Source organism: Anabrus simplex, chromosome 1, assembly GCF_040414725.1.
Source record: "Anabrus simplex isolate iqAnaSimp1 chromosome 1, ASM4041472v1, whole genome shotgun sequence".
Classification (NCBI taxonomy): domain Eukaryota; kingdom Metazoa; phylum Arthropoda; class Insecta; order Orthoptera; family Tettigoniidae; genus Anabrus; species Anabrus simplex.
In genome coordinates, this window is record NC_090265.1 from 1,612,420,963 (window position 1) to 1,612,440,613 (window position 19,651).

Sequence of the window (19,651 nt, forward strand, 5' to 3'; positions counted from 1 at the left end):
AGCATCGGTCAAATATTCACGGACACTCAATCACAGGTCGGAAAATACGGCGAACTACGGATTTTCATATCCCCAGCCCCAAGTCCTCCCCTCTTAACCTATCTGGCTAAGTTTTGAAGCACTCACTACGTTACCGCACTGCTGATTCCACAATTCTGGTCTTACAACTGCTACGACTTGATGAAAAACGTATGCTTGAGCATATACGCATACATCCATAATCTTAGTCAAGTTGGACATTCCGACTGAGGCTGAACTATGACTTAAATGGCATTCAGATTGTCACAGTTCTTCTCGGGGGACTTTGAAATCTACGGATTCGACATTAATATTTGGGTGCTAGGGAGTTCCCTGCCCCTACAGTCTTTTTTGCTTCAGATAGTAAGTCGTATGTGTACCAAGTTTGGTTGAGAACTATGCTGGAACATACATACTTTCATCCATAATCTCTATCATTTTGGACATATTCTTTTCCGCTCCTTCTCACCACCGTGCCAATCGGACTTATCTTGGACTTAAATTATATCTGGAATGTGACTAATCACCTCAGCGACCCCAAAAGCTATGGATTCTGCATTAATATAGGTGGTTTTCTATTATTTTTATACTTCACTCTCTATCCATCCCCGTCCAAAGGAGTCCTACGAATGTCTTACACAGCAGTTTGTTATTTCCAGATGGTAGGTCATTTGTGTACCAATTTTGGTTGGCAGCTATGCCCAAACGTACATGCATAATCTCGCTGCTGTAGAATTTTGGAGCTGACGTTGCTATGGTTACGGCAGTTCAATTCTTTATCCGATTCCTAGAGCAGGGATAGTGTGGTGCCAATATCTGCATAACGGTTGGTTTTAGGGCCTTAAATCATGGTTCTTGGGCCCCTAGGGCTTACCGAGTTTTGCTCTTTGCGTCAAGGGGCTTAAAATGTGCTTTGTCTCGTCCTTGTACGACAAAGTCGATATTTCGTCCATATTAGCCTAGTATTTTTGTATCTCCCTCGTCGCCCAGCCCCCTCGAATTGTTTTGAAAATAAAATACGGCCCATGTCTCTCAGGGATAATTAATATTTACATTAGTAAAATAATTTTTAGGATCGGTCCAGTAGTTTCTGAGATTACCCTCCAGATATACACAAACTCACAAAATTCGCACTCTCTTCATTATATTAGTATAGATAGATAGATAGATAGATAGATAGATAGATAGATAGATAGATAGATAGATAGATATATAGATAGATAGATAGATAGATAGATAGATAGATAGATAGATAGATAGACAGGTTGATTGATTGATTGATTGATTGATTGATTGATTGATTGATTGATTGATTGATTGATTGATTGATTGATTGATTGATTGATTGATTGATTGATTGATTGATTGATTGATTGATTGATTGATTGATTGATTGATTGATTGATTGTGTTTGGCTTCCGGAGAGGCCTGATACAGGTCTGTCTATTTAACGGCCAACGCGTCTGGGTGTGATTATGATGATCATGAAGAGGAGGAGGAGAAAGAGGTAAGGGGAGGTTGAAACTTTGTGCTGCCTTATAGCCTACTCCTATCGAATAAAACCAAGGAGTCTACTCAACGCTTAACGCCTCCGTCCGACGAACAAATCATCATCGACAGAGTAATATGCCTTCACTCCATATGAACACAGCGGAGAGGTTTTTGGTACACAATCTAGTGATAAAAAATTGTGCATATCACCACCTGCCGACCATCATTCTGATGGCGTTTTTTTCCACCAGCGGGAATAGAACCAGTTAACTACTGTGTCAGACCTTAAAGACCTGACACCTTAGCGATCATGGCCACCAGGCGGAAGGAAAATAATGAAGATGACTGTAGAAATGATAAGAAACCTGTGAAGGAACAAACTCTCTAAGAATGAGAAGATTAATCATAAATAAGTGTGGGGAGGGAGACTGGGAGACGATGGCTGTCTAGGACTCAGATACTCTGATATTGCCGAATTGAAACAAAAACAGAGGTGGCATGCAACCTCCAACAACTGACCAACAATAGCATAATAGATGCGGACTGATTGTCATTAATTGAAGTGTGCTCTATCTCTTATATTGCCCCTCATCTCCGCTAGATCACTTTAGTGTTGGAATTGTACAAAAACTAGCTCATCAATTACGGGTGCAACAGTTAGGAAAACGTTTACTTTGCTGAGAGAGAGGGAATTGGAAGACACATTATTTCCATGACCCAATAAAGTGCCTCGCCATTATCTCAACATGATGAACCTTTGAACTTTTCGTGTTACGTCAAAACATAATTGACCAAGAAAATGAAGACATCAACTAATTGAAAGTGGAACAATTGTGACTGCTGATAACCCATACTTCGTCACCCATAGATATTATCTCCTTCAGATTCTAACTGGCATTCGTTTCCCAAGACCTCAAAGAGGGCACACAAACGTACAAATACAAATTTAGCACCGAGAAAGAGCTACGATTTGCAATTTTTAGCCTTATGAACACTGATAAATTATTTTAAAAACACCTATCTAGACGTTTAACAACATGGTAAGCTTTTATGAGATCAAGCGTGTGGAGGGTCACTACATTCGCCTCGAAAACACACACTCTCAGAAAGACTAAGAGCATTTGGGATGTGGTGTAATAATAATAATAATAATAATAATAATAATAATAATAATAATAATAATAATAATAATAATAATAATAATAATAAATACAAGGGTTCGGCAAAGTGACGGTCTGTCACACTTTCTATTCAACTGTGTTCCAGAGAAAATTGTAAGAATTCGGAACGTAAAGCTTAAAGAGCATAACATTTTGCCGATAACTTTGGGGAGAAAAAATAATGGCATTGAAATAAATTGCCTAGCATTTGCAGACGATATCGCTATATTGTCACAAAACCTAACAAATGCAACAAAATGAACAATCTCTTGAAAGACAGGTTTGAGAATCACTGCAGAAAAAACAAAATTTTTTACAAACATCAAGAATGCTCCAAAATTTTCGGCAACAGATATTGGTCCAGTGGAAAGAGTAACGAAATTCAAATATCTGACAGAACTAATTCAAGAAAATGTTTTAGACAAATCTGCAGTAGAATAAAGGGTACACAAGATGGAAAGAGCATATGGTATCACAAAGAATTTTTATAACAAAAAGTGTCTATCTAAAAATCTTAAAATAAGGCACTGCACTACAGCGGCGAATGCCTGGTACTAAACTATAGATTAGATAAACTTGAGGTACTAGAAAGGAGAATCATGAGAAAAATCTTAGGCCCTGTAAAAGCAACAGAAATATGGAAATTAAGATGTAATGATGAAATATACAAGAACATAGAAAACATAACAGAAACCATAAGAAAAAGGAGATTGCATTTTTTCGGACATAATTACAGAATGGATGATTCCAGATTAACAAAAAGGATTTTCAAGTACCTTTGGGACAAAAAGGCAACAACTAGCTGGATTCACGAAGTAAAGAAAGATTTAGAAAGAAATAATATAAGAGAAGAAGAAATTATGGTCAGAGAAATTTTTAGAAAGAGGATTCCAAGGAAGATTGAACAAGAAGCCTGGTGCGAAGTGGTCCGAGGACAGAAGGAAGCAGCATAGTGAAAGAATATTGGAAGGAGCGGAAGAGAAAACAACAAAGTATGAAGAACTGACTTGAAATTGGTACGTGGTCCTTAGCAGGCCTCATCGGAAAGAATAAAAATATCAATTGAATCCCTGTTGAATGCATTGAATGCATTATTATTATTATTATTATTATTGTGGTTATAGCTGGCCTCGTGCACCCGTTTTAAGCAGATCCTCCGAAGAGGGTGGGCGGTATCTGCTGCGTACAGGAAACTGAGTGTTGTTGAGGAGGAGCATGGCGTGCGTGGCGAACGGGTTACAGGGATATTGAAGACAGCATGCATATTCAGTCCCTGAACCAAGGGAATTAACCATTTAATATTAAAATTCCCTACCCGGCCGGAAATTGAACCCGGGGTCCTCTGAACCGAAGGCGACTACGTCCAGCATTCACCCAAAGAGCCGGACTGGGATGTGGTACTGACGAGGTACGTTGCGAATATCGTGGACAGATAACGGAAAGGAATCGAGAAGTTCCCCTTCTGATGCAATAATAAGCCTCATTTACATCATTGAGAAAAGGAAAACTTAAGTTATTGACCATCTGATAAAACTGAAAGGCAAAATATCCAGAGGAAGTCCCAGAGCAGCTTTCCTCGATAGCATCAGACAAGGAAACCCAATCAAACAACTGACTGAAAGAAGACAGCCAGTAAACTACTGAAGATGATGGAATGTTCATAATCTGTGTAAAAATGCTGCTGGTAAATCTTTTGAAGTTGCAGTCTAATGCCAATTTAAACCAGAGATTAAAATAAACTTAATGCACAAATAGTTAGACCTGTAAGCCAGGTTTCCACCATAAGTTAAGGATTAGCATAACAATTTCTCATCCGATTGACTTGGGTTTGATTCGAGGATGTAACAAAAGAGCGGTTTGACTGTCTGGAACAGTATATATTCAGCTTTGATAGAACAACCAAGAGAGGACGTGCGTTAAAATACCTTTCTCGACAATATTAGAAGTTCTAAATCTAATCAAAATATAGCCTATAAAAAACTTAAGGGCAATGGCTTCTTGCTTATACAGGGAGTTTTCTCGGTTATACTCGTTAGGTGAGCAATCCTAAGGAGTATGAAAGCACTTTTGTCGTGAAGTTTTCTTGCCTGTTAGTAAACCCTGTTCTTGTAGATGTACTTGTAATTAGTGATCCACGCTTTTATAACCTATTTATCCTCTGTGTGATGTACTCTTGTTCTTATATCCAACCACTTACAAACTTACGCACTTCATTTTGGAGAAGAGTATTTGTACGACCTTCCTTTTCCGTCTGCAAATGATCTCCTATTAATCATATCGAAGGCTTACTTCTAAAACCTCGTACGTCCCAATGCTCTTCCTGCCCATTATATTCCTTAAGACTGGTCACGCCTCCCAGCCACACATTTACAGTATATACAGTCCATGAGAATAATTTTCGTTGTGTTTATTTTCCAATGCTAACGTTCAAAGGAAAATGGACCTTACCATACTGTATTGAAGAATGATGTTTGATGGCAAATTCACGCACTCCTACAGTATAATGCATTCAAGGTTCATTTTCCTTTACACACCAGCACAGGAAAATGAACCGAACGAAAATTGTTCTGACGGGATGCATATCCATATGTGGCTGGGAGACGTGACCAGTCTTAAGGGAAATAATGGATAGGAAAAGCATTGGGAGATACGAGGTTTTAGAAGTAAGCCATCGATATTTATTATTTGATTTTTATTTGCAAATTTAGTTAATTTTACTTAATTGTTCCCTATTTATTCTTTGCGCTTTTATTTGTGAATTTACTAAATTTAACTGATATGCTCATTTCTTATAGCCTACACCCGCACACTACATTAAAAAAATAGTTTCTCTAGGGTCTTCCACTCTTCTCTGCCTTTAGCTCTTATTGTCCACTGTCATCCAGCTATTTTTTTGAACGAATCAGCCAATCGGGTCCTCTGTCTTCCTCTTCTCCTTCTGCCGATTATGGGGTCCCACAACTTTAGTCTGTGCGTCCACATCTGTGTTCCATTCTTGCTATGTGACCTCCCCATTTCCGCTTCAGTCTGTCGGCTTCTTTGAATGCGTCTCTTATACTGGTTATTCTGCGTATCTCCTCGTTCTTTATTCTGTCTTTCGGCATGATGTTGAGGATCTTACGTTCCATCCTGCGTTGGCCTATCTGCAGCAGCGTTCTTCTCTACTTCGAAGTTAATGACAAGGTTTGGCATCCACAAAGCATTACTGGTAGTACACACTTCTTCAGAAATTGTTTTCCAGTTATTCCCACTTTAAATTCAGGTCAGTGCAAAGAAAGTACCTAATGCTCTGGGTACGGACGGTCTTTTCTTAATTCGTATGTGCCACGTAACCTTACAGAACTCGATACTTTATGCAGCGTATTCATCTGGGAGTTTAAATGGTAGAAGAAAATGGGATACATATCAAAGTTCTCTGGGAGATTGCTAATAGAGCAAGTTTGAGAACAAAGGTTAACTGAATACATGTCACAGTTCTATGCCCCATGCAAATGGAACAGTTTTGTTTTGTGAGGAGCGTTCAATGGGATTAATTTCATAAGTTTTCAATGGGGTTTATGATGCAGTTCTGTGGATCGCGATAATGGAGCAGTCTTCAATGGTATTTACGTTACAGTTCGCTAGACCAGCATTTACGTTGTTGAATGGGATTATGTTGTAGTTCTCTTGCCCTTGTTAATGGAATAGATTTGTGCGGATCTCTCAATGGAATGCATGTTGCACGACGCTGAACCACGCTAATGGAACAATTTTTGTGAGGGGTAACCAATAGGATTTATGTCGCAGGTGTACGGACCACCAAAACGGAGAGTCGTTAAAGAGTGTAATAGGATACATGTCGCAGGTCTTTGGGCATGTTAATGAAGCAGTTCTTCGAGGAGTGACTGATGAGATGAGTGTCTCAGGTTTCTGAATCATGCTAATTGAGCAGTTTTTCCCTTGACGGATGAGTCGTGCCTGTATATTATGGAACTGGAAATGCTTGTTTCTGTAGTTGCTCCCAGATTCCTACCAAACTCGTCTTCTTTATTCCATTTTCATCGCCAACATTCAATCAATACAGATCTGCATTTAGGGCAGTCGCCCAGGTGGCAGAATCCCTATCTGTTGTTTTCCTAGCCTTTTCTTAAATGATTTCAAAGAAATTGGAAATTAATTGAACATCTCCCTTGGTAAGTTATTCCAGTCCCTAACTTCCCTTCCTATAAATGAATATTTGCCCCAGTTTGTCCTCTTGAATTCCAACTTTATCTTCATATTGTGATCTTTCCTACTTTTAAAGACACCGCTCAAACTTATTCGTCTACTAATGTCATTCCACGCCATCTCTCCGGTGACAGCTCGGAACATACCACTTAGCCGAGCAGCCCGTCTTCTTTCTCCCATTTCTTCCCAGCCCAAACTTTGCAACATTTTTGTAATGCTACTCTTTTGTCGGAAATCACCCAGAACAAATCGAGCTGCTTTTCTTCGGATATTTTCCAGTTCTTGAATCAGGTAATCCTGGCGAGGGTCCCATACACTGGAACCATACTCTAGTTGGGGTCATACCAGAGATTTATATGCCCTCTCCTTTACATCCTTACTACAATCCCTAAACATCCTCATAACCATGTGCAGAGATCTGTACCCTTTACTTACAATCCCATTTATGTGATTACCCCAATGAAGATCTTTCCTTATATTAACACCTAGATACTTACAATGATCTCCAACCGGGCGAGTTGGCCGTGCGCGTAGAGGCGCGCGGCTGTGAGCTTGCATCCGGGAGACAGTAGGTTCGTATCCCACTATCGGCAGCCCTGAAGATGGTTTTCCGTGGTTTCCCATTTTCACACCAGGCAAATGCTGGGGCTGAACCTTAATTAAGGCCACGGCCGATTCCTTCCAACTCCTAGGCCTTTCCTATCCCATCGTCGCCATAAGACCTATCTGTGTCGGTGTGACGTAAAGCCCCTAGCAAAAAAAAAAAGATCTCCAAAAGGAACTTTCACCCCATCAACGCAGTAATTAAAACTGAAGGTACTTTTCCTATTTGTGAAACTCACAACCTGAATTTTAACCCCGTTTATCAACATACCATTGCCTACTGTCCATCTCACAACATTATTGAGGTCACGTTGCAGTTCCTCGCAATCTTGTAACTTATTATCTATTTTCTAGAAATATAGCAACCCATTCAGTCACCCTTTTGCCTAGTGCAATTCCACTCATTTTTGCCAGTAGACTTCCATGATCCACCCTATCAAACGCTTTAGATAGGTCAATCGCGATACAGTCCTTTTGACCTCCTGAATCCAGGATATCTGCTATATCTTGCTGGAATCCTACAAGTTGAGCTTCACAGTGGAATAACCTTTCCTAAAACCAAACTACCCTCTATCGAACGAATTATTAATTTCGCAAACATGTCTAATATAATCAGAAAGAATGCCTTCCCAAAGCTTACATGCAACGCATGTCAAACTTACTTGCCTGTAATTTTCAGCTTTATGTCTATCACTCTTTCCTTTGTACACATGGACTACTATAGCAACCCTCCATTCATCTGGTATAGCTCCTTCACCCAAACAATAATCAACTAAGTACTTCAGATATGGTACTATATCCTAACCCATTCTCTTTAGTATATCCCCAGAAATCTTATCAATTCCAGCCGCTTTTCTACTTTTCAACTTTTGTAGCTTATTGTAAATGATCACACAACAATTACCACAATTATCACCCAACAAGCAAGTATTAATCATGGAACCACATAGGCATTTTTCTCTGAAGATAAAAATTCTTGACCGGGCGAGTTGGCCGTGCGCGTAGAGGCGTGCGGCTGTGAGCTTGCATCCGGGAGATAGTAGGTTCGAATCCCACTATCGGCAGCCCTGAAAATGGTTTTCCGTGGTTTCCCATTTTCACACCGGGCAAATGCTGGGGCTGTACCTTAATTAAGGCCACGGCCGCTTCCTTCCAACTCCTAGGCCTTTCCCATCCCATCGTCGCCATAAGACCTATCTGTGTCGGTGCGACGTAAAGCCCCTAGCAAAAAACAAAAAAAAACCAATGAAATTCTTGAAAACCGAAGACGGTGTATCTACAACATTCGGATTACAACTAAATGAGGTATTTATTTTTTTACTTTAGAATGAGCTTAATTCTTGAAGAAAAAATCTCACTAGACGTGTACCGAAAGAGATAGTGGATGAATTGAAGTTTGCCGTGTAATTCAATCGGTTTCTTTAAGGTAACACCGTTAACATAACTTAACGCAGTCGAAGTTGTGTGGAATGCTCCAAACATCCATCCACTAACCTCTACTATAATCTCACTAATCTTCCTTCACAGCAGAATATATCTAGACATATTCCACATTTTATTCACCGCCGACAAAACAATATGAATACATCAGTTCACTCCGTCATTTCAAATATCCCTCGTACTACCTTGTCTAACTATGTGATGGTGGTGTAAGTACAGTATAAAACTAATATTAAGTAATTGTAACGCACTATCTGCTGTAAATCTCAATGATCAGGTACTAGAAACAAAAGTTTCCTGTATGTTCGCATAGGGGTGTCCATGTGAAACTGGACAGAAAAATAATATTCTTAAGTTTTGAAGCAATAAGCAAAGCAAAGCAAAGTCACCTCCGTACAGGCCATGAAGGCCCTTGGAGGAGTGGAATGTAAAGGCTTCCACCGTTGTTAACCTCAGCACGTGATGGGGGTAGAGTGGTACGCCCGGCCACCTTTGCTCCCAGGAATGAACCTGGTACTCATTTCTGGTGTAGGCTGAGTGAACCTGAGGGCCATATGCACCTCCGGAAGTGGAAATCTCGTTTCTTAAATTTTACGATTTTCTGACGGGGATTTGAACCCACGTCCTTCCGGGCGAACCGAGCACGCATATACCGCTTCGGCCAGGCAGCCCCTATTTTTGAAGCAATACTCTTGAAATTTTTCGGGGGGGGGGGGGTTGGCAAGTTGCTCAGTTGAAATTTACCAAGTAGTTTTTCAGTTATGAGAACTGAGACAGACAAGGAAAGGGCAGGGCAAGTCCTAAAACATCCAAGACATCTGCTGACTGAGGGGTATTACAGGGATGGAAAATCAAGATATGAATATCAAAAAGTTTAGATGAAGTTTTCATTAGTTACGTGGAGCTGGACCGCCTCTGTGGTGTAGTGGTTAGCGTGATTAGCTGCCACCCCCGGAGGCCCGGGTTCGATTCCCGGCTCTGCCACGAAATTTGAAAAGTGGTACGAGGGCTGGAACGGGGTCCACTCAGCCTCGGGAGGTCAACTGAGTAGAGGTGGGTTCGATTCCCCCCTCAGCCATCCTGGAAGTGGTTTTCCGTGGTTTCCCACTTCTCCTCCAGGCGAATGCCGGGATGGTACCTAACTTAAGGCCACGGCCGCTTCCTTCCCTCTTCCTTGCCTATCCCTTCCAATCTTCCTCTCCCTCCACAAGGCCCCTGTTCAGCATAGCAGGTGAGGCCGCCTGGGCGAGGTACTGGCCATACTCCCCAGTTGTATCCCCCGACCGAGAGTCTGAAGCTCCAGGACACTGCCCTTGAGGCGGTAGAGGTGGAGGGTAAACAGATGATGATGACGTGGAGCTGGAAAGGTTAGTATAAAGTAAAGTAGTCCTAATAATTATTAGACTAGATAACATGTAAAAAAATGTATTTTACGCAGATTTGAGAGTTTCTATGCAATGAATGTCAAAAAGAGGCTAGTTAATAATAATAATAATAATAATAATAATAATAATAATAATAATAATAATAATAATAATTTACAATTTTTTTTAAACTTTAAAAGATTACAAACGAGAATGTATTGCAAGGCAGGTAGATTGTGAAAACGTGGTCCGCAGTTGGCCGTAACAATGAATGAATTAATTAGTGAATTAATTAATTAATTAATTAATTAAAATTGCTTACTCTTGACTACGTTGTACTACGTACCTGAGAATGAGTGCAAGGCCATGTAAACACTGTTGATGAGCGTGACTCCTCGGCTTCCTTCTCCCAGCCCCTCCAAGAAATTACCGAATATAAGTCCGAAGCATGCCATGGGACCCAAAGTTACGATCTGAAAAGACAATGTTCATTGATATAAGCTTTTAAACAGGGAAAATACCATTTTAGTCTGCAGTTTAAATTTCATTACTTGATAGAGATAGATAGGTAGATAGATATGTTAAAATGCATTCCTCCCTGTCTTTGAACATAGGCTACTTCACATACTGGCTCTAGCTTATCTGAGAACCGTTGTTTTCATAGACAAGGAAATTCGCTGCGGTATAGAATTAGGCTATATTTTTCTTCGAAGCAATTAAAACACAAAATGCCCGTGATTCCTCTGCTTGATAATGGTATTCGAAAAAATGTTACTCTGTCACAGAGATTCTCACATGTTGGGCTTAGTGGCTCGGACGGTAGAGTGTTGGCCTTCTGAATCCTTTCAAGGGGGCTTCCAGGCCGGTTTTGTCCGGTGGTATTGTAAGGGGTAGCAACGTGTGGGTAGATTCTTATTGGCACATAAAACACCTGTGGGACAAAATTCCAGTGCTTGTGTGTGTACGAAAGGGATGTAAACATATTTTCTGACAATTGACTTTACGTTACACCAACACAGATAGGTCTTATGGTGACGATGGGGTAGGAAAGGGCTAAGGGTGAGAAGGAACCGACCAGGGCCATGACATTTGCCCGGTATGAAAATTGGAAAGCACGGTAAACCATCTTCAGGGCCGAGTGATTTGGCCATGTGTTTTGGGTCGCGCAGCTGTGAGCTTGCTTTTGGGAGATAGTGGCTTCGAATCTCACCGTTGGCAGCCTTGAAGATGGTTTTCTGTGGCTTCTCATTTTCACACGAGGCCACGGCCGCTACCTTCCCAATCCTAGTCCTTTGCATCCTTCCGTTGCCGAAAACCTTCGATGTGTTAGTGTGACGATTAACAAGTAACAAAAAAAAAATGGACCCGAACTCGGAGGGTAAGAGATGTAGGAGACCAAGACAACGATGGTTAGACTCAGTTTTGAATGATTTAAAAATAATAACAAATAAAAATAAGAGTTATAGAACTATTAGAGGGCAGAGACCAGAACTGAGGCGTTTAGGTAATCCGCAGAGGCTTGCAGACTGAACGCTCAAAACAATAACAGTCTGTAATGATAGCTGAGGTATCATTTCTCAAATAAATAAAGAGAATACAATTAATTTTAAAGGAGTCCGACTCGTTGGCTGAATGGCCAGCGAACTGGCCTTCGGTTCAGAGGGTCCCGGGTTCGAGTCCCGGCCGGGTCGGGGATTTTAACCTTCATTGGTTAATTCCAGTCGCCCGGGGGCTGGGTGTTTGTGCTGTCCCCAACATCCCTGCAACTCACACACCACACACAACACTATCCTTCACCACAATAACACGCACTTACCTACACATGGCAGATGCCACCCACCCTCATCGGAGGGTCTGCCTTACAAGGGCTGCACTCGGATAGAAATAGCCACACGAAATTATTATTATTATATTTTAAAGGAAATTCATTTTGAAAACTGAATAACGTTCAAGAAAGTAAACACTCGTATTTTACGGAGAACTGTTGGCTTACAATGAACTGTTGACCGTAATAAGGCGCACTAAATTCTGTAACGCGAGTGGTCGCATGTCGGTCGTTTTGCCTTCCTTGGTTCTTGTGCCAAAATTGCTGGCTACATCGTATACGTGATTAATAGAACCTTGTAAGTCATAAAGAGGATTGAAGAAATTAAGTAAAAATTGTTTCAAACAATGTCAAGACTTTTTCTTTTTCTTGGAATTGCTCTCGCCCCATCCTCTTGCGGGCGTAGTAAACTAGACCATGCTTATGATAAAACAATTGTGTGGTAAATTTGTCCAGATTTTCGTATTATCCTTTCCTAAACCGAAAGTCCTATCAGTATCTGATATAGCACTCCCAACGTTAGCTTCCTCATCAGAAAATTCAAACTGAGCTCGATAGCTGCAGTCGCTTAAGTGCGGCCAGTATCCAGTAATCGGGAGATAGTGGGTTCGAGGCCCACTGTCGGCAGCCCTGAACATGGTTTTCCGTGGTTTCCCATTTTCACACCAGGCAAATGCCGGGGCTGTACCTTAATTAAGACCACGGCTGCTTCCTTCCAGTTCCCAGGCCTTTCGTATCCCATCGTTGCCATAAGACCTATCTGTGTCGATGCGACGTAAAGCACATAGCAAAAAAAAAATCAATCTCAGCGTCCGTGTTATGGCGACATTCTTGCAAAATGTCTTCTTCCCCCCGTCTCATATCCAAGGATCTCTCGTTAAGGGCCCATAAATTCGAGAAAGTCCACTAACTGTAAATAAAATGTACTGTGTATAACTCGGAATTGCTGAATGAAAACCCTCCATCGCTACAAGAATCTCACCTTCCTTACAAGGAGCGCCGGCGGCGAAAGGACACACGCGCGACCAACTGAACTATTTAAGTTATTAATGAGTGAACTTTCAGCCTGGCGTGTTTTGCAGACGGTTTTAATTCGCTGTGAAACTTAAGAGAAACTCACTGACACTACCACTTCAACGGAGAGAAATACAGACTATCGTCTTTCTTGTTCTGTACGTTGGTTAGTTTAGAAAAGATCAACTTACGGATGACAATAGAAAAAATAGCATAGTATTGCTAGTTTTCTCTCCTATTCACGGTAAATAACAATGGTAGTGGCAATGTTTGCTGAAAATATGGTAACAAATGCCTTGAAATGAAATATAAGTGAAAATCTTATTTCAAAACGTACCAAATACAACAAAAACAATCAAAATTGAGAAAATAATGTAAAACATACTTTGGTAGGAAGCTCCGTAATATGGAAGAAACATAAATTGTCAAAACGGCCCAAATCTATGTCAACCAGGGCGTTGAAATTCACGTTTCATGCCAATAAGTACCAAATCCCACGAGGTGAAATGGCCAGAGAACATAACGTATCCATGCAACCAATGAGGAGCTATTTCCGCGGCACCCGACCAGCAGCAACTGAACACTTTGTTTATTTTACATTGTTGTGCTCGATTATTTAATGTATTAACTGATTGGTGCCTTCAATGTAAGTAACTTAATCATAATAATAATAATAATAATAATAATAATAATAATAATAATAATGAAATGACGTATGGCTTTTAGTGCCGGGAGTGTCCGAGGACAAGTTCGGCTCACTAGATGCAAATTTTATTGTTTGACTCCCGTAAGCGACCTGCGCGTCATGCTGAGGATGGAATGATGATGAAGACTACACCTACACCCAGTCCCCGTGCCAGCGAAATTAACCAATTAAGGTTAAAATTTTCGACCCTACCGGGAATCGAACCTGGGACCCCTGTGACCAAAGGCTGGCATGCTAACCATTTAGTTATGCATCCGGAATAATAATAATAATAATAATAATAATAATAATAATAATAATAATAATGTTTTTACGTCCCACTAACTACTTTTTGAAGTTTTTCGGAGACGACGAGGTACCGAAATTTTGTCCCGCAGGAGTTCTTTTACGTGTCAGTAAATCTACCGGTACGAGGCTGACGTATTTGAGCACCTTCAAATACCACCGGACTGAGCCAGGATCGAAGCTGCCAAATTGGGGTCAGAAGGCCAGCCCCTCAACCGTCTGAGTATCTCAGCTGGGCGTGTAAATAACTTAATTTTGGTCGTTTTATATTTAAATACAGTGATTGTCCTGATGCTTGCAGTGAAGTTAAGTTATTGGAATAAAACATTTTTTTTAATCTTAAACCATATATTGTTCTGGGAAAACAAAAATGGAAGATTTATGATTTTCAGAGGGAAGTATTTAGAGTTTCAGTGCCAAAAAGTACCAAATACATCCTATTTTATTGAATATTACTTAAACTGCAAAATTTGTACAATAATACATAGTAAGAATGGATGAAAAACGACTGGCCAAAAAGATCTTCACATACGTAATAGGGTTAAAGTTCACCTGCAAGTCGGTAGAAAAAGTCAAGAGGGATGCAGGAGAAGATGGAATTACACTACAGACAATGCACAATAGAACAGAGTTCAGAAGAGATGTCGACAATCTGAAATCATTTGAAGAGCAAACCACTAAAACGGAGGCCCGAACTGATCATTTCCGAAGAAGGAGATGAGAAGCGAAAGAATGAAGAGATTTTGGGAAGATTAGAGAAGAAAGACCAAGAAGAGTTTAGTTCTATGCAGTCCATAGTTGCTTTGCTAGTTGCTTTACGTCGCACCGACACAGATAGGTCTTATGGCGACGATGGGACAGGAAAGGGCTAGGAGTGGGAAGGAATCGGCCGTGGCCTTAATTAAGGTACAGCCCCAGCATTTGCCTGGTGTGAAAATGGGAAACCGTGGAAAACCATTTTCAGGGCTGCCGACAGTGTGATTCGAACCTACTATCTCCCGAATACTGGATACTGGCCGCACTTAAGCGACTGCAGCTATCGAGCTAGGTAGTCCATAGTTGGCCAAACTCGGAAACAAAATGGATTTATTCTGTCTGAATATAATATGAGTGCTAAAATGATTTTTCAGTTCATATTTTACACTCTGAACATCTGTCTTCTCTCCTGAAATTTTTTCTCTTTGGATTTGGTACATTTTGAAAATAACTTTCTCAACTGTGAAGGATGTGGAGAAGCTAACTGTGTTTAAAATATCCACAATAACACAAGAGCACGGAAAGCATTCTATAGGAAAAAGCAAGAGTAAAGGTGCAACTTAAATTTTCAATACCCTTTTCCAGAGTGTAAGTATGATCAGCGGAGTGCCTAGGCTTTGGCCGGAGTTTTAAGATTGGTTCTAGTGAAAATCCCCCACACCCCACCACGAAGTTACCGGGATTGGAACTCTGCACAATCGAACGGGCAGTCGTGTGGTTATACTACTGTGCTGCCTAGTTCCCAAGGAAAACGTTTGTAAATTATAACATCTGCTACCTATCACAGAATATGTGTACAATTTTTAGTACATCAGGCAATACAGTAATTTCCACTTAAATTAACACAATACAATACCATTAAATAAGAACTGAAGTTACACGATATTCACACAATTTTTTGAAGCAATTTAAACGTTCTGGAAAAGATTTCAAGACTCCCGCAGGCAACGCATTATTTTAATTTCTCTCCCTTTACTACTACCCAGGGAAAACAACCTAAGTTCTCGAAATCGTCTGACTACTCCAATTAAGATTATTGAAATTCCTTCTTAAGAATAATTACTTTTATAAATATCAATATGGTTTTATTCCAAATTCCAGCACATATAATGCTGTTGAGGATATTATCATTAAACTGCAGGAAGCTCTTGATTCACAAAAATTAGCTTCTGGGTTATTTATAGACTTAAGAAAAGCCTTTGACACAGTTGATCACGAGATCATGATCAGAAAACTGGAAGATGCAGGAGTAAGAGGTGTAGCATTGAACTGGTTTAAGGATTATCTCAGTGATCGATCACAATTCGTCTCATATAAAAATGCTAAAAGTTTATGTCTTCCTATATCAATTGGAATTCCTCAGGGATCAGTACTGGGTCCAATTTTATTTCTAATATTTGTAAATGATATAGGTTCCCTAAAATTACAAGGACAATTATCTCTTTTTGCAGATGATACAAATATTTTCTATGTTGGTACCTCTGCTAAAGAACTTGAGGTAAAAATGCAGTATGACATGAGATTACTACAAACTTGGCTTTCAAACAATAGACTATCCATTAATCTTAGCAAGACCAACTACATGATTTTTCACAAGGCCGCATGCGCAACTCCTCTTGATATTACATTAACATTCTTCGATCATCCTTTACCAAGAGTACAATTTACCAAATTTCTAGGTTTAAAAATAGATGAAATGCTTGACTGGAACGAGCAAGTTAAAACTATATGCAAAAAAATAACTCCAGCAATTGGAGTGCTTCACAGACTAAGATATAAATTCAACCATAAGTTTTTAAAATCTATTTATCAGGCTCTCATTGAAAGTCACCTGACTTATATGATTCATGTTTGGGGATGTTGCAATAAGGAACTATTTGAGAAAGTTGCCATTTTACAAAAAAGAGCACTAAAAATACTTTTTAATTTACCACCCTTAACACCTACAGATTATTTGTTTAAGAAATGCAGACTTCTACCACTCCACATGTTACGTGATAGAGCTTCAGCTATGATGGTATATAAAATTAAGCATAATTTGGTTCATACAAACACTATCTGTATTACAAATTCTGACATACACTCATATAACACTCGAGGAGCAAAGAGAATCCATACCGAATTTGTAAAAACTAGTAAGTATGGTTGTTACTCCTTATGGCACTACTCTGCGAAGGTGTACAATGCTCTTCCAAAACATATACAACAGGCAACAACAATTTCAAAATTTAAACAAAAAATAAATAATCAATGGACAAAAGAAAATGAGCAGTAAATCTTTCAACCAAGTAATGTAGAGGGGTATTATATACTGTATTTATATTTGTGAGACTGTAATGTATTTAGAAATAAGCTATTATTGTATTGTCAATATTTTGTAACTCTGCCAATATTTAATCTTGTATTGCGCCATAAGAGCCTCGGCTCAGGTGCCCTTTCTTAAGTAAATAAAAAAAAAAAAAAAGTATTAACTTCTCGGTATTGAACCTTCATAGGATACCTCCCAACCGATATTACTTTAATCCAAAGAACTTAGCACGCACAAAACCTTACAGAACATTTAGACTACATGAATGGATTAGAATAGTTCTTACTGCGCCAAAAAGAATCGTCTAATCATTTTTATCTGTATTCGTTGTGGGTGACTTTGAATAGCAGTCACTAAGTGGCCCCCGGTCAAAGGTCAGTTTAGAGAACGCGGGGGGAGGAGGGGACATGCCACTGATTGATGTCTGAACAAAGTCGTACAACTCCTTACTTTGCCTTCAAATAATGAGAAAGTGATAGGCGAACGAAGTGATACATTGCATTGCAAAGCACCTAGAAGCTTACATGGGTCTTACGAGGCACACATACAATGGCAAGATAACACGAAAAGTCTCATTGTTCGTTTGTTATAACAGTTAAGAAATTGTAATAATATGTCCTAATTCTGCCGTACGTTTTTACAGTGGTGAAACGTGGGAATTTTCTTTAGGTAAGCTGAATGAAACAGGGCCTTTCACGAAATAATAATAATAATAATAATAATAATAATAATAATAATAATAATAAAAATAATAAAGTTCCTGCCGTCAAGTACTTAGAAGACTGGATCTCAGCAAGTGAGAGTGAAACTTTGCCCATACACACAAGGTGCACCAAGTTAGAGAGGGCCTACCATTGCTAAAAAAACATCTACGCCTCCAAGTACCTCTCCACGAAAGCTGAAGCAGTACAAGTCAGTAGAAAGACCCTCTGTGCTCTACGCCTCTGAGTTAGTGATGGGATAATCGAATATTTTAATAACCGAATAAGCTCCATCCGATGATTTAAATAATCGAATAAAATAATCGAACGAGTTTCAACTATCATTCAATTGTATTGATGACATAATCGAATATCTTTACTATTCGAATAACCTCTATCCGAGTATTTAGATAAACGAATAAAATCATCGAACGAGTTTCAAATATCATCGCATAGAATATTCGGATGCGTCATGAAACAATTTTTCGATTTAAGTGTGTCGGATGGATTATCGATTGAAATAAGCGAATAGATGAACTCTTATGAGAAATAGAAATACGGTTCTTTTCAAACGTATCCCCAAATGTTGAAACTAAATGAGTGAATTAACTGTCTTAATAATATCACTTTTCATTCGAAAGCAGTTCCGAATGAATTATCGAAAAAATAAACGAATGGAATAATTATTCACTATCCGATTGCCTCATTGTTTCGAATGGAGTTTCGGACGGGTAATGAAAAGAATAATCGAAAAATAATCGAAGGCAAAAAATTCACTATTCGATTGCCTAATTCATTCGAATGGAGTGAATAATCGAAAAGGTAATCGGATGGAAAAAAATTTCACTATTCGATTGCCTCATTCATTCGGATGAATAATCGAAAAATAATCGAATGATAAATATAATCGAATAATCGAATACGCTATTCTTTTGTATTCGATTGTCCCATCACTACTCTGAGTGCCTCTTGATGAATCGGAAGGGCCCACTCAGAAAACTATTAATTAAAAGAGAGGAAGACCTTAAGGAGGATACTATGATCCACAGGAAAGGAGGATGGCACTTACAGGAAAACTCTACGAACATCAAGAAGACATAGTCACCTATCTGTATCGGTGGGATTTAAAACAAATTGTAAGAAAATGCATTAAATTGATCCCATTAAAGGCCACAGAGAACCGATCTCAGCACCGACAGGCCATCCTACAGGGAGTCTTCCCACTGTCCTTCACAAGCAAGAAGAGTATAGAGACCACCAGACCTAAGTGGACAGGTGGAAGAAAGCAGGCACACAGCCAGAAAAATAAAAGCGTACTGGGCCAAGAAAAATCAAGGCCATAGTTAAGAGTTAAGATAAGCCCTGTAGTCCTTAGTAGGTCAAACCGAACAGAAAATAAAAAATTAAATATTATTATTAATAATAATTGTAATTCAAAAATTAAGCCATGTGTGCAAAAGTGCAAAAGGGCCAAATAATAATAATAATAATAATAATAATAATAATAATAATAATAATAATAATAATAATAATAATAATAAACAATTTCACGTAATGAGCAATGACGTCAGAAGGACGACGTGTTTACAACCTGTCAATCCGCGACACAGCCCGAGGTCAGCAGGAAAGAAAGGCGGTTTGCGTGCACACATTTAAATGAAGTTCCGACAATCAGAGGTAATTAAAAGTATCGTTCACCAAATTCTTACCTGGGACGGAAGCGCACGAAGCGAAGTGCAATGTGCACTCGTTGATTGTACTCAAGGTAAGTTCC

General features: G+C 39.5%; 1 protein-coding gene across 2 annotated transcripts in view; it reads right to left on the reverse strand.

The window, feature by feature from the left end:
- Positions 1 to 19,651, reverse strand: part of LOC136858595 (monocarboxylate transporter 7) — a 107,250-nt gene that overhangs the window by 26,415 nt on the left and 61,184 nt on the right. For both annotated transcript variants that reach the window (XM_067138269.2, XM_067138268.2), the window contains exon 3: positions 10,629 to 10,755. In XM_067138269.2, coding sequence (XP_066994370.2) covers positions 10,629 to 10,755 — 127 coding nt within the window. The remainder of the gene's footprint in view (positions 1 to 10,628; positions 10,756 to 19,651) is intronic.